This window comes from Monosiga brevicollis, genomic scaffold (assembly GCF_000002865.3).
Source record: "Monosiga brevicollis MX1 MONBRscaffold_4 genomic scaffold, whole genome shotgun sequence".
Lineage (NCBI taxonomy): Eukaryota > Choanoflagellata > Craspedida > Salpingoecidae > Monosiga > Monosiga brevicollis.
Genome location: NW_001865041.1, coordinates 824987 through 839781, shown reverse-complemented (window position 1 = coordinate 839781; position 14795 = coordinate 824987). Strand labels below are relative to the sequence as shown.

The window sequence follows — 14795 nt, the reverse complement described above, 5'->3', positions numbered from 1 at the left end:
CCTTGGCTAGGCGCTGGTGCTGTGGGTGTTGGCGTTGCTGATGCCACGGCCACACTAGCCTTGGCACCGCTCTTGGGCCGCACAAGGCCCCCCAATCGCTGCTTCAAACTCGTGGTGGTCGTTGAGCGCGATGATGTCTCAGCAGATTGAGCGGCTGGCGCGGTGTTCTCGGTCTTGGCCCGCTTGGCCGGTGTACGGGCGGCATTCGTGAGTGGGTCGCGATCTGGTGGCAAGGACACGGCATTGTCAGACGGGGCTTCATCGTCATCCAAGCGTTTGACCTTAATCACTCGTTGTTGTCCGAAAGCCTTGGCCACGGCATCATCCTCCTCCTGCTGAATTCGCCGAGCCAACTCCTGTACTACGGTGGCCTCCTCGCCGTGCTTCTCAGCCAGGATGCTGTCTACGTCCACTTTGGATGCGCGGGCGTTGGCATCTTGAATCTCCTCCAATGCATCGATAATGTCCATCTCCTGCTTGGATTCCTTGGTGCGCTCCTCCAGCGCTCGCATGGCATTTTGCTCCTCCGTCGCTTCGGCTGCTAACAAGGCTTCTTCATCGTCGACGGTTCCAATGCGATCCTTCATGCGCCAGGTTTCAAAGTTGCGCGTGGCCCCCGCCTCACATTCGTAGTCTGTATTCTTGGGGTCCGTCTTGAACGTAATCTCACCGCAACAGCGGGGACAACGAATGTAGAACCTGTAAATTCGCATCCCCAGGTATTCTTCGCCTTGCACCGTCTCCTAAAGAAGGCAACGGACACATGGTTCCGCCCCCAACGTGTTCGTGAGTTTGCGGTGTGTGCTAGTACCACAGAATAAAAGAATAGAGGGTTCAAGGAACGCTCACACACCTTGACGGCATTAAATTTTGTAGCCTTGTAGATGTAGTTGCCACAGTTGAGGCACCGCATGTTGAAGGGGGCCATGAGCCGGACTTTGTATTGTCGATCCTTGGACATTTTCATCCGCGGGACCTGAGACGGATCAAAGTCCGGGGGATAGTACTTGTTCAAAACCTTGCGCTCACCCATGGCGCTGGTGCTGAGAGATGAGCCGCTCTCGTAAGTGCCAAGTCACACCCAACCGTCGTCCCCAGCCTAGCGGCAGCAGTGAACAGCAGGAGACAATACAACACTAGAAGCAATCCGTTGACGCTATCCTATTCTTCTATCCCGGGAATGAGGCTGCGTGCGCTTAAAAAGCAGCAAGGAAATCCCGGCCCCCCTTCGCTGTCCGACGTCGCTGAGCGATCAGAACAAGAAAGAGAGAGAGAGAGAGAGAGAGAGAGAGAGAGAGAGAGAGAGAGAGAGAGAGAGAGAGAGAGAGAGAGAGAGAAAAAGATAAAAAGAGAAAGAATTGGTTTGGTCGGTTTGAGAAAGAGAGAAGTAAAGAGTAAAGAGAGAGAGAAAAAGAGAGAGAGAGAGAGAGAGAGAGAGAGAGAGAGAGAGAGAGAGAGAAAAAGAGAGAGAGTAAAGCCATAGGTGAGGGATAATGTAAACTTTGACACACTATCGCATCCAGCTCTGAATTTTTTTTTTTCCACTTTTCCACGGTGGTCGCTGTGGCTTGCCTGGACCTTCGAGCGGTCAGGACGCATCCTTCAACATGTCAAATATCTACATTACTGAGCCACCGACCACGGGCAAGGTAGGGTTGTCTTTTGGCTTTGGGTTTGGCCTAGATAGGGCTGTCCTCACCAGGTTAGAGGTGTACCATAGGTCGTGATTGAGACAAGCCGTGGTGATCTCGATGTCGAGCTGTGGTGTAAAGAATGCCCGCTTGCGTCTCGCAATTTTATCCAGTTGGCCCTCGAAGGGTTTTATGAAGGCTTGATTTTCCATCGCCTTGTTCGTGGTACGAAGTTGCTTCCCCGACTTGCTTTGCGCCGTCAACCGATGCATGGCTCTCATGCCTTCTGCGACTGTCGACATGGGGTCGATGACCCTTGTTCATGCGTGTAGATTTCATCATCCAGGGTGGAGATCCCACTGGGACCGGTGAGGGCGGAGAGTCCATTTTCGGCAAGCCTTTCAAGGTCAGCAGTCAGCCAGCATCGTCAAACTCGAGCGCGCGTCCTTCCCCGGGCCAAATCACGATAATGCATCAGCCAACTTGCAGCCACGTGGTGGCTGCAAGCCAACAGCCACACCACTTGTCTCTGGTTGTTGGGAGCATGGCAAGCATTGCATGTACTCGCATATTGTCTGTTGTGCTCATGTTGAAGGCGGTTCACCGCTTCGTGCACAGGATGAGTTTCATTCGCGTCTCAAATTCAGCCGACGAGGTCTTGTTGGTTGTGCCAACGCGGGCAAGGATGACAACAGCAGCCAATTTTTCATTACGCTTGATCGAGCTGACGAGCTCACAGGAAAGCACACCATGTTCGGCAAGGTGAGTCATTCATTAGGCAGTGCATCACCTCTGTATCGGCTCAGCTTCCCAGCTTTCCCTCTCATGCTATGCTGCACCACAGGTTGTGGGCGATACCATCTACAATTTGATTCGATTCAACGAGTTGAGTATCGATGCCAACGAACGCCCCGATGACCCTCCCATCATCAAGCGCGTAAGAGCATGGTCATCATCTTTCAGCGATGCATCATTTGGTCAAGCCCACGCTGTGAAATGGACTAACGTGCCTTTCTTCACACGGTCATCAATTCTTAGATTGAGGTTCTCATCAATCCTTTTGATGACATCAAGCCCCGCGAAGAGCGCATGAGTAGGCTCGCGCATCCACCGACGTCTTTGAGGCTTTTTATTTTTATTGTTACCTTTTTTTTTTTTGCTCCTGCCCGTGCCAGCGATTGACACATTGCCCTACTTGTTGGTGCTTGCGGGATTGCTCGCTGTTTAGAGGCTAAGCAGGCACAGATGCTTGACAAACAGGAAAAGGGCAAGCAGCGCGAACGGGTCAAGGCTGTCAAAAACTTCAAACTCATGTCTTTTGGCGATGAGGCCGAAGAGGCAGAAGAGGCAGACGCCATGGCACTGGGCAAGGTTTGACCTTGTTCATCGTCTATTGTGCCACATCAGCCAATCTGCCCTGCATTTTCCATCTTGGGGGCGGAGTCATCGGAACGCATCATGCCACCGCACAAAACCTAGGCTAACACAAACGGCTGTTCCTCTGATCCCCGTTGCTGCACAGCTCGGCAAGATCAAGAGTAGTCACGAGACGGTAGAGGATCGCCGCCTGCGCAAGGACACTGGCGATCTTGACCCGGCAGAAGAATACGTCTCTAAGCTAGGGAACAAGCCTCAGCGCAAGGTCGAGGTCGACAACGAGGAGAAGTGCGTGTCTTTCTATGAACGCCAAAGCCAAAATCTAAACCTCCGGCACCTTTTTTCAGCATGGACAGGCGCATGTGAGCAAAGCCGTACTCATGCCAGCGTATATTCATCACTCTCCCCGCATAGGCGACAGCGAAAGCCTGTTGAACCCGCCGAGCCAACTCGAGAGGAGCGTCTCGAGGCCTTGCGACAGGTCTGTTACTATGCTGGACGAGCCTTCAAGCCCTGTCTTGGTGTAGTTGTCGAGCCTTTGATTGCATTCCCCGCTGACATCACTTGTGTATTGTTGCGCACACCATGCGGATGCCTGTTGATGCGCGAAGGAATCTGAGGCGCTCAAGGCCGAGCTGCGGGAGGGAGATCGGCAAACAGCGGCCAAGGCTGCGCCATCAGCAGCGAGTGACCATCAACCCAAGACTCAAGGGGCTCTCTACTTGTCCATGCAACAAGAAAAGTTCAAGCCCAGGTGAGTGTGTGGGCCCTGAGCTGCGTCCCAAGGTCCTGTAGATGTGGCTGTATGCCATGACCCCTGCCGCATTCGTGCCCGCTGACGCAGAGCCAAGCAAAAAAAGTCAGACCGCGAGCGTGATACCATGGCTATGCTCGAGCGCTTCCAGTCCAAACTATTTGGCGGCGACGAGCCCAGCAGCAAGAAAACCAAAGCATCAACTCTTCGCTCAGACGATAAAGAGGAGGCGGCCTTCATCCTGCGAGAGGAAGAGAAGCTTGGCGATGACTCGGGCTGGTATGCGCGGCTTTCTTGGCGTGATCTCATGCTAAAGGTTCTTTAAGAAACGCTCCCTGTCATTATGGCCTGACCTTACGCGGATAATGGCGCCACGGAAATAGGATGTCACACCGGCTGGAGAATCAAGTTGATCACGCACCCAAGGTCAGCAATACGGGCGTCTCTGGCGCACACCTTTCTTGGACTGATGGTTGTTCCCGTCTTAGCCATAGCTACCCATGCCTCAATCCATTGTCTCACGTCATAGGGTATCGACCCAGAGCTGGACCCAAACACACTTGATCTCTATGACCCTCGTAATCCTTTGAACCAACGACGCCGCGAGAAGGATCGGAAGGACAAGAAGGACCGCTCGCGCCGCCACCACCATCGAAGGTGATTGTATATCTTTCGGCAGCAGCACTCGTGCAAGCACCCGTTTCTTGTCATCTTAAGCTCGCCTGACCTTTGCCCCCAAGCCAAGAAATCATTCAAATTTACAAGAAAAAAGAAAACACGCAGAAGAACGTGAAGAATTTGAAGAAAGAAGATAGAGAAGAGGGCGGCGAAGGAGCCCGTTGTTGATGCATGGGTCAGCTGTTGCATGCAAGGTTCAACGATACAATGTGGTCTAGATTGTGGTCTGGATTCTGGCCTTCGTTAATTAGATACACGCGCGCTCAGCGCGAACAAGGCTATACGGAAAGCGTGCGCACAAGGAGAGAAGAGACAATCACCAGATGGGCACGGTCAGAAGAAAGTGGAAGTGAAACGCAAACACAATTCAGATAAACAGCAATCGCCCTCCGACAACAGCTCGGACGGTGGCAGCAAATTCAAATCATCATCATGATCATCATCATCATAGTAATAATTAGATGATTGTTATGAGATGGTACAGAAGCGAGAGCTGGCGGGTCGCGATGGGCCCTTGGCTGTCGGTTGAAGAGGTGTGGGACCAGGCGCCGTATTGACGCCCAGCGTTTCTCCATTGGGCTCGGCAGTTTTTTCTGCACTGACATTCCCGCTCTCTGATCCCAAGAGCGTGTCTAGTTTTCGCCGAAGTTCCTACAAGCTCAACTCGCGCGTCAGCATGGAGGGAACTGCTAGCCTAGCATCGGTCTGAGAGCCCATGAGCCATGGTTGTCATACCTTGAGCTCTGCTGCTTGCTTGGATACCTCGGCTTTGAGGGCCGCATTTTCAGAGCGAACCAAATGAATGTCAGCGTCCTGGGGTGGGCGGCAGGAAAACATGAGTCAATCACGTTGGGCCAAGCACGGCAGCTGAATGCGGCCCTAGGGTGGGCGGGTGAGCTAGGATGGGTGTTTCAAGAGTGTATCACTGACATGGTGGCTGGCACGCGGCGAGGCAATCTTTGTGTGCTGGGTGTCCTTCAAAGCAGGCGGCCGGAACCGCGGTGACAGGGTCACGCTCTGTCGGGGCACGGGCGTGGGCGTCGAGGCAGCACTGTCTGCTTCACCGCTGGTTGGTCTCACGACGTCGGAAGTCAATGAAGGCCGCGCAAGCGGCGAACCTGGTATCATGCTGCTAGGCAAATGTTTGGGGATTGAGGGCAAGGCTTGCAGTTCTTCAGGTCGAGGTAAACGGGCCTTGACTTGCTCGCCCAAAGGCCGTAAATTAGCTGGCATGGGAAACCTGCGTTCCCACGTGGTGAGTCAAATGCAGCATCAAGCAAGGACCAAGCAAGGAGAAATGAGATATGACTGTCGAGGGCGGCGCCAGCTTTGTTAGAGGCCTTACTTTACGGATGGGATTGATTTGCGAGCATCAAGGTTGCCGTCCGAAAACTTGCGTCGTGACGCTGGGCTGCGCGACACTCAATGAGTTTGTACAATTAAGCAGTACCCATATCCGAGCCACACACAGTGCATGCGCATGTGCAACTTTCCAAAACGCCAAGTCACGCAGACGGACCTGAGCTGAGGGATGGTGGTTGGTGGGGCTGGAAAGCGAGCCGGTTTGGTGGGTTTGGGTAGGGGAACCTTTTTCGGCATGTGCTTGAGTCGGATGCGGCGCTGGGCGAAGAGAGTGAGGGTCTGCGCAGATTGGGGTCGAATGTGCTCTGGATTCGCTGGACTCTGGCCAAGTTGAGATCCTGCTTCACCGCCTTGAGCTGCCGGAAGGGCTGGTGCTGCGTGCTGCTCTGGTCCATCGGTATCGGTGGTTGAGCCTGGCGCGGCTGGCGTCGCCAGCAACGGTGGCTGGAGCGCGGGCATGGGGGCATCCGGTCCTTTTGGGCTGACGTTGACTGCTGCACCAGGGGAGACACCTGGGCCAGTGGGGACAGTCCCATGGGGATTGAGAATGGGTCCTCCACTCAAGTCCAAGGGCCCAGCTGGCTTTGACAGCGGCCTTTTTGGCAAAATGTGACGCGTCGTGGTAATGACCGGGGGCCGGAGGGGAAACTTGGCCATGTGGCGCAGCGGCCGCGGGCGACTGACATCAACAAGTTCTTTGTTCGATGCAGATCCGCCCACATTTTCTCCTGCAGCGTGGAGCGCAGCACTCGGCGAAGTCGACTGTGAAGCAACAGCCGGGGCGTCAGTTGTGGCTGTGCCTGTTGTATTCGCGACAAGTTCGGTTGCATCGCCAGCCCGCATGGTATTGGCTGGCTCCGGGGCCTCAGCTCGGTCAGCACTCAGTTCCAGATCTTCTTGCTCCCATAGCGGCATGTTCGTGGCGTCCCGCACGGTGTGTAGTCCCTCGGTAAGCACGGGCATCCACTCATCATCATCGCTATTCTCGCTGTCGCTGCTATGTCGTTCATGGCCAAAGTGCCCACCGTTGTTCAAAGCATGTCCACCCAGATCAGAGCCATAGGTGAGGAGCGGCGGATCAGGGGTCATGGCCGAGGTCTGGGAGACAAAGCTCTCCGGCAGCGCTACAGCACCACTGCTGCCCGTGCCGGGACCGGCACGATGGTGTTGCGGGCGCTCACGATTATTGCTGCGTCGAGGCAGGTGCATGTCCATGACTAGGACAATCATGCTCTCGTCGGCGGCCATATCCGTCACAAAAGGCAGCTCACCCATTACGGCTGTGAGCCCAGAGCGACGACCACTGCCATTCCCACTGTGCGAACCAGAGTTTTGGCGCGAGCCGACCCCCCCAGGGTCGGCGTTGCCAGCGGCCAAACTAATCCAGTTTGGTTCGGCAAAGGCAGCAGCTTCTTCATCGCTGGGAGCGGCGTTGATGATGCCACACCCCCACACGAAAAGATCTTGGGGCACGTCTTCATTGGGACCAGCCTGTAAGAGCAAGTCCCGCTCACATGCGCTCACCATGGCAAAGTGCTTGCCCACAACGACTTGCTGCACGTCGTAGTCCCCAAGCACATGTTTGACAGAGGCGGCATGCTCACGACTTTTGAAGTTACCTAGAGTCCCATGTCAGTGTTAATGCGTCAGTAAACGGCACGGACACACGCAGCATAGTGGTCAAGATTAAGCGTCCACAACAGCAAGCTCCGCTGACCAAGCCCAGACGACGGCCCACGACATCGACTTGAAAAAAAAGAGAAAAAAAAGAAAAAAAAAAAAAAAAAAAAAAAGAAAAAGAAAAAAAAAAAGCGAAAAAAGAAGGCAAAGCGCTTGAACTCAAACCCGAGCACGAAGCCATTACGCAAACACACAGAAGGCGGCACATGCACATTCTGCGAGCAGCACACGTACCCGAGCCGAGGGCACCATAGTCGTTGCTGCCAAGGGTGTAGCATTTGCCCGTGTCCATGACCATACATGTGTTGTGGGCGCCCAAACTGACATCCTCCACCAAGCCTTTACCGTGGAGCTTGACAAGACTCAGCACTTCGGCCTTGAGTACTAATTTGCGCGAGATGAGGCCGTAGCGGGGATTGAGGCCCAATTTGTTGTGTGCGTTGCTACCGCACGCAAAGACACGCCCCGTGGTTGTCAGCACAGCCGTTGCGTCGGGCCCACAGAAGACAGCAGTGGGAAGGACGTTGTCTGGTAAATGAACGGCGCGGGGCGTCGAGGTGCTATCTAAGGCTGTCAGGCCCAGCTGGCCAAATTTGTTGTCGCCCCAAGTGAAGAGCTCGCCGATTTCGGTAATCACAGCCATGTGTTCGTGGCCGACGGCCACGCCCTTGACATGGGCACTGAGGAGTGCCTCCACGACTTGAGGCGTCTGTAAGTGCGACGTTGTCCGGTGTCCCAGCATGCCTGAGCTTCCACGGCCGCAGGTGGACAGCATGCCCGTGGCTGACAAAAATGCACTGGCTCCACCACCTGCTGCAATATGACTCGTGACCGAGTTCATGAGAGTGGGCACCAGAATGGGTTGTGTCTGGTCCTGCGTGGAGCCCGTGCCCAGCTGCCCAAATTCGTTGTTGCCCCAAGCAAAAACCTGAGCAACATCATTGAGAGCCAAGCAGTGACGGGTTCCACAGGCCACCTGAGTGATCTTGAAGCGGCGGCCAAATTCAATATGAATCGGAGCCATGTCAGCCGTCGTCCAGTGAAACACGACGCTTTGCATATGACTGCGTCGCTGGGTGCGCTGCGAGCGCGTGCGCAGGCTGCGCCGCGAAGCGGGGCGCAGGTTAACGTCTGTCTTCTGCAGCAGAGGGTGCTCCAGCATATCTCTACAGCTGGGCCGACGTGCAGGGTCGTGGCGCAGCATGCTGGTCACCAATGCCTTCAGCTCAGGGTCATAGGGTCCGTTGATGGGCGTAAATTGGCCCTTCATAATTTTGCGGACCAAAGCAGGCAAATTGGAGCCCTCAAAGGTGCGGTGGAGCGTGAGCAGCTCGTAAGCTACGCAGCCCAAGCTCCAGATGTCGGTTTTGTTGTCGTAGGGCTTGCCCTGGGCAAGCTCCGGGGATATATAATAAGGTCTAGAGCCAAGCCGTGGGTGGGTGAGGATCAGCAAACGGGGACCAGTGCGGGCGAGCGGCACGGCAAGACTGACGTGCCCACGACGGTGTGTGCCTTGGCCATGGTCGAGGCGATGCTCTTCGAAACTGAAAAGGTCGGCACAATGTTGATGGTTGGAGGCGATGATGAGACAGAGAATCACGAGATGGGGTTTCCACTAGCCGTTGGATGCCAGGTAAATGATACGTACTGCCAAAATCACCAAGCTTGGGCACGCCGTGGCGCGTCAGAAAGACGTTGTCAGCTTTGATATCTCGATGGATCACCTATTCGGTTTGCAATGAGCAGTGTTCAAACGCTGGGATGAGGGTGCTTGGGCGCCGTTGGTATGAATCAGCCAGCATCAGTGAGGAGGGACGAACATTTTGCGAATGGACGTAGTCAAGGGCCGCAACAATTTGTTTGAACATGTGAAGGACGCGCGGCTGAGGGACGAGGTCTTTTTGTTGGCCGATCCATTGCGCAAGGTTGCCACCGTCGGCATACTCCATTTCAATGCGCAAGACACCGTTGGTATCACTCGAGTCATAGTAACCAATGACGTTGGGGTGGTCGAACATGGCAAGCAACTTGACCTCGTTTTGAGCAAGAAGTCGATCTTTGGGCTTGAGATCGGTCAAAATAATCTCCTTGACCACGACCAACTCATCATCTTGGCGGCGGCGAAACAGGGTGGCGGTGCCATACGCACCGCGCCCGAGCACACGAATGCGCTCGAAGGTGGTCTCAATGTCGTCGAGGCGCGGGACCGTCACAGTGCCATTGTTGGCCACGGGGACAACTGTACCGTCATCACTGTTGCTCGATACGGTTGTTTCATCATGCCCACCGAGCACCGGCACATAGATGGAGTTTGGCATCTTGACTGAGCGGCTCACGCCAGCAAGGGAGCCCGGCTCAGCCTCGTCGCTGCTCATGACTGGATCTTTGTGATGGCCCCAGCCCGGCCAACTCTAAACCTGGGTGGGAAGGCGACGAGCGAAGTGGCTGCAGGCCTCAAAATCGCCACGGCACGTTGTTACGTCAATAATAAAAGTATGGGTGAGTGCTCAGTCAGCACTGTGCCCGGCGCCAGGCCGCGTTCAGGCCGTCCATCCCGACTGACTTGGGTCGGCTCAAACGCTTTATGACGCTCACAAGAGGGTGGGAGAGATCGGTCACACTGTGTGTCAAGTGCTTGACAACCCCATCGTTCACAACAACTGTTCCTATATCTCTGTGCATGCATGCATGTCCGGCGCTGTGATGATGTTGACTGTGAGTTGTTTTTCTTGTTTTGTTGGCGATCTGTTGCTCGGTGTGTTTGCTCAGAGAGCCTGCCACCACAAGTGCCCACCACATCATCTTCATCCCTCCTGGTACTCTGGCTTTGCACCCGTCAAAGGCCCGGCACCTGCTTTGTGTGAGCCTTGTCAACGCCTGACTTTGGTTGCATGCCATTGATTGAGACGGAGACGGAGTTTGTGCGGCAGATTCTGCGGTTGAAAAGAGGGCGAGCAGAACTGGAACAACATGGGCGGGCGCAGTGGGGTGCTCTTGGCAGCGTTTGGCATCTGCATTCTCCTTATGGCAAAGCAAGTGCGGGCGAGCGTATGTACCCCCAGCTCGGGCATCTATCATCTGTCATCGCAGCAAGATCTGGACGAGCTCTGGTCCGATTGTACCGTGATCAATGGCAGCATCGACATGGAGTGTGACACCAGCTTACCAGCCAACGAGCGCATCCGCGAACTTGAGGTTTTTTCTCTGGTCCAAGAGGTTCGAGGCTATCTCCGCATCCGCAAATGCGATGATCTGGGCTCGCTCGAGGGCCTGCAACGACTGGAACGTAAGTCCCTTGAAATTGGATTGGATAGACCCTTTCCGTCTCTTGCGCGATTGCGGCCATGGGTGAGGCGATAGAGCCCTGCGGCTGGCCCATGTGGTTCCATCCCCTACATTCCTCACTCTTGTGGGCCACCGTCCACTGCTTTTGCCATGCTCGTGCAGGAATTGCTGGTTTCAAGCTGTACAACGAGCCCGGGGCACGCCAAGGTTTCGCCATGTACATTGAGAACAACGCCATCATTGGCGACCTGGCCGGCTTGCGGAGTCTCAAGCAAATTCAGGGTCAAGGCAAAAGGGGTGCAGCCCGCGTTTCTATCAAGACCAATGACAACCTCTGCTACATGGATCTGGTGGGCCCCCACGAGTGAAAACCCGTGCTTGCTTGGCATGCCCCGCAACGGTATCTGCCCACCTGACCGTGCATGCGTGTGCTTTAGGTGGATTGGGATGCGGTGGTCGGATCGCGCGGGGAGCGTGCCGTGAGCCTTCTGAAAACTGCCTCTTGCGAGGATGCTGCCTGTCCAGTGGGGTGTCGTGCTTGCTGGGGCCCAGACAACGACGCTTGTCAATTCCGTGAGGTTCAAGATGCCAGCATCTTGCCATGGCTTATCCCCCTCGTCATTGTTGTGACCGGTTGGTTCACGTGCGATCGACTGGCAGCCTTTAATAATTCAGACAATGCAACTGATATCATCGGCTGGATGCCACCTGGTTGCGTACTCAATGCATGCCGGGCTTGCTGGATTGTTTAGTGGCCGTGGCCTTTCTTGTGTGGATGTGCATCACGCGGCGGTGTGGCTGCCGAATGCGCTATCGTCGAACGGCCGTGCAAATTGGCACCGTCAAGTACGAAATCTGATCAGGCCATCCTTCTCCTTCATTTGAGCGCTGACCGTCTCAGCCCACTATCTCATGTACTTGTGGTGCTGGGGCATCTCGTACTCGTCAGGAATCGACGCAAGTCATCCATGCAGCAACCCCTGTCTCCGGACACACAGCTCCGTCATCGGGGCTCGACCAACAGTGATCCGTTCCATAATGTGCCTTTTCCCAACTTGCAAAATACCAGCGCCTAGACTCAAGTGCGCTGTTGAGCGCGTGACACGCAACGAAGCATCATGGCGTTGTGCTTGAGCTATGTTTTGGACCCATGTTTTTCCTACATCTTTCTTTTGACCCATCGTTTGCTGTTCAAATGACCCGCTATCTGGGTTGATTGACGCACCGCAATATTCATGTCTGCCTGCTCCTACAAGCAAGTGGATGTTTCAAAAAATGTCCATAAATTGTCACACAAGAAAAGGTCGGGGAAAGGAGACAAGGGAGTCGGCACCGCAAATGGGGCTTTGACTTTTTGTGAACAGCAGTCAATCGGCATCGACCCCGGACCTGGTCACCGCGCAAGACACACGGCGTGATGACACCATGCAGTCGGTCCGCACAAAGGCATGTGAACAAAGAATACAGGTGAGAAGCCAAGCCCAGCCAACAATATAGGCAAATTGAGAAAGCACAGGGTGTAAGGAAAGACAAAGGATAGGGGAGGAGATGGCTGCCGGGGTCGATCAACTGGTCTCGTGTGAAGCATGCAACACGTCAATGCTTCACTCCCAAGGGTTAGGGTGCATGCCACTGGCGGCCGAGGCGCGGCAGTCAGTACGACACACGGGGCAAGTCGACTTTTGCGCCAACCAGGGTGCAAGGCAATCTTGGTGAAACAAGTGCTCGCAAGGTAGACGACGACACTCGTCGTTGAGTTCAAACTGCATCTGACACACGGAACAATCATTGCCCAAGGCTAGAGGGAGAACGGCAGTTTCGACAAAATGAGAAACATCCACTTGTAGCAAAAAGCCACATATTCAAGCTGCAACCGATTGGCCGCTTGGCCGAATCAGGATGGACAAACCTTCATGACCAGCGTCGATATGAATGGCCTCCATTCGCTCGAGCAGATTTTCGTCCGGCGCCACGTCTTGATGTGCCCCCATGCCAAAGGGCTCTGAACGCACCAACTGTCCCACACAAGGCAGTGAGTCGAGAAAAACAAAAATCTCGCCTTTGATAACCCCCCCGGAGCAGGCAAGGCAGGCACAAAAATCAACGACAACACACCTGCGTGAAGAAGGCATGAATGGCCTCAAGGCGCTCTATCACAAACGTGGCATGAAAACATCGTGAGTTATGGCTGAACAGGCAACAAAAGGGGTAGCCAGAGCAAACGAAAAAAAAAAAAAGGGCGACACACCACGAGATGCAGGAGAGCGCTGCTCTGTTGAGGCGGACAGGAGGTTGCGAAGCAAGCCGTCCAAGGCCATCAAGGGGTGTTGTGGCATATCATCGTCGGCAGCAGCATCTGCATCATCAGGGACGCCCATACCCATGGGCACACGAAAATTTTGACGACTGGAAGATGGGCGAAGCGCGGCCAGCACAGAACACATGAATCAACACCGGTTCCGATGAGGCCAGCACGACTGTTTGCGACGGGACACATTGATAGGCTTGCAGTGTGAGATGTGGGGCCGCTGCACAAGACTTACAAGCGAATGGCACGTTGTGCTTGTTGAAACTGAGGCGGGTCCTCAGCAGGCGGTGTGTAGTTTTCGATAAAAGATTCCTGACATTGTGGGCAGGCAAAGTTCTGACGAGCAAGGAGCATGGGCGCGTACGAGGGCGCATTCGATGAGACGGGAGGGCCAAGGACATTTACCACAGCAGGAGAGTGGAAGAAGGGCACAGGAAACGAGGCGTGCCCCTGGAGGCAGGCAAGCAAATGCGCGAGGCCAGGCAACACGACAACGACAACGTACTGCCTCTGGATCCTCGACGTGGATGGGTGCTTGACATTTGTGACACCAAAAGTTAGGATCACTCATGGTGACGGTTGCTGGTGCAATAAGCAGTCACGAGTGTCTCCACAGGCAAGTGGGAACAGCGCACCGCGTCGCTGGGGGGGGGGAGACGGTCGCTGTACAAGCAATCCTCCGCCCCAAATGACAAAACAAGCTCAACAATGTGTCGACGCGTGGTCGGGCAACAGTGAGGCAGTGCCCTTGCACGCGCGAGTCACGTGGATACAGGAGGTCGTGGAGACGAGCACTTTGCTCAGAAGTGAGATCCAAGGCCTGATGCCAAGCACGGGTTGTTGAGCTCGAGGTTCTGGGTGCCGTGCATTCAGCCCGCGGTGAGCGAGATGGGCGGAACAGACAACAGCAGTCGCAGTCTCGCACTGGTGACAAAGCAAGTAAATGCAAAGTCGCCCCAAATGTCTTCTGATAGCCCGAGTGCTGTTCTCACGTGCTGAACACACCCTAATCATGCACACGCGCTACCAAAACCTCGACTCGGAGGAGGAGGAGGAGGTTAGGCGAGCCAACCACTGGAGGCGTGAGAGAGAGCGCACACTAACAGCGCTGCCGATGAACAAAATGAAACACGCTTTGTTTGTTGTTGTGTTGCTTGATTGGTCTTCTTGCGCTTTCATGAAGATTCGAGTAGAGTTGTTGCAGATCTGTTAATGAGATAAGTGTTGGTTACTGTATCTATCGAGCAAGTTATTGAAGTCCACATCCTGCCTCGCTTGTCCTCTTGCAATCTGCAATAACTCCAATGTAAACGACAATAACTCTCAACATTACTACAGAACAGCACGTAAATAAAATCAGCTTTCCGACAATAACCTGACAACACTGACGTGAAAAGCTTCAATACACATGTAGCGTTGACAACACCGGCTGAGCAACAGTTGTTGCAAACAGTATTTTGAGCGATTCTTCTTCAAAGGTAAAGAGAAGTGTGTGTGTGTGTGTGTGTGTGTGCGACCGCGAGAGAGAGAGAGAGAGAGAGAGAGAGAGAGAGAGAGAGGGAAATTGGCAGTCCGTGCCCGCCTGGTGTGTGGTGTCGAGTGCGGCAAGGCGTACCAGTGCGAGGGGGGTGGTAGTAGATTTGTTTGGTTGGTGACGCTGTAGGGGGGGGGGGGGGGGGGGGGGGAAAAAAAGGGGAAAAAAACTAAAAAAAAACCCGGG

The 14795-nt window shown here is 54.5% G+C and overlaps 6 protein-coding genes across 6 annotated transcripts; 3 read left to right on the top strand and 3 right to left on the bottom strand.

Annotated features, from left to right (window-relative positions):
* Positions 1 to 242: 242 nt before the first annotated feature.
* On the bottom strand, positions 243 to 1219 carry MONBRDRAFT_19988 (uncharacterized protein; the record flags this gene model as incomplete). Its single annotated transcript, XM_001743620.1, has 2 exons — positions 854 to 1219; positions 243 to 743 (listed from the first exon to the last, which is right to left on the bottom strand). Coding segments are annotated over exons 1-2 (681 nt in total), but the record flags the coding sequence as incomplete, so codon positions are not given.
* Positions 1220 to 1570: 351 nt separating this feature from the next.
* Positions 1571 to 3008, top strand: MONBRDRAFT_34983 (uncharacterized protein; the record flags this gene model as incomplete). The annotated part of the gene is made up of 7 exons (XM_001743867.1): positions 1571 to 1649; positions 1721 to 1856; positions 1964 to 2037; positions 2250 to 2393; positions 2476 to 2568; positions 2670 to 2724; positions 2860 to 3008. Exons 1-7 carry the CDS (start codon positions 1608 to 1610, stop codon positions 3006 to 3008), a joined length of 693 nt encoding a protein of 230 aa, XP_001743919.1. The 5' UTR covers positions 1571 to 1607.
* Positions 3009 to 3153: 145 nt separating this feature from the next.
* MONBRDRAFT_23467 (uncharacterized protein) lies at positions 3154 to 4423 on the top strand (the record flags this gene model as incomplete). The annotated part of the gene is made up of 6 exons (XM_001743866.1): positions 3154 to 3296; positions 3423 to 3489; positions 3620 to 3762; positions 3853 to 4041; positions 4146 to 4188; positions 4292 to 4423. Coding segments are annotated over 6 exons (717 nt in total), but the record flags the coding sequence as incomplete, so codon positions are not given.
* Positions 4424 to 8617: 4194 nt separating this feature from the next.
* Positions 8618 to 9800, bottom strand: MONBRDRAFT_15013 (uncharacterized protein; the record flags this gene model as incomplete). Its single annotated transcript, XM_001743619.1, has 4 exons — positions 8618 to 8900; positions 8975 to 9026; positions 9131 to 9206; positions 9303 to 9800. Coding segments are annotated over 4 exons (909 nt in total), but the record flags the coding sequence as incomplete, so codon positions are not given.
* Positions 9801 to 10452: 652 nt separating this feature from the next.
* MONBRDRAFT_6320 (uncharacterized protein) lies at positions 10453 to 11135 on the top strand (the record flags this gene model as incomplete). The annotated part of the gene is made up of 2 exons (XM_001743865.1): positions 10453 to 10768; positions 10930 to 11135. 2 exons carry the CDS (start codon positions 10453 to 10455, stop codon positions 11133 to 11135), a joined length of 522 nt encoding a protein of 173 aa, XP_001743917.1.
* A 1236-nt stretch (positions 11136 to 12371) lies between these two features.
* On the bottom strand, positions 12372 to 12551 carry MONBRDRAFT_15358 (uncharacterized protein; the record flags this gene model as incomplete). The annotated part of the gene is made up of 1 exon (XM_001743618.1): positions 12372 to 12551. A coding segment is annotated over one exon (180 nt), but the record flags the coding sequence as incomplete, so codon positions are not given.
* Between the last annotated feature and the right edge of the window lie 2244 nt (positions 12552 to 14795).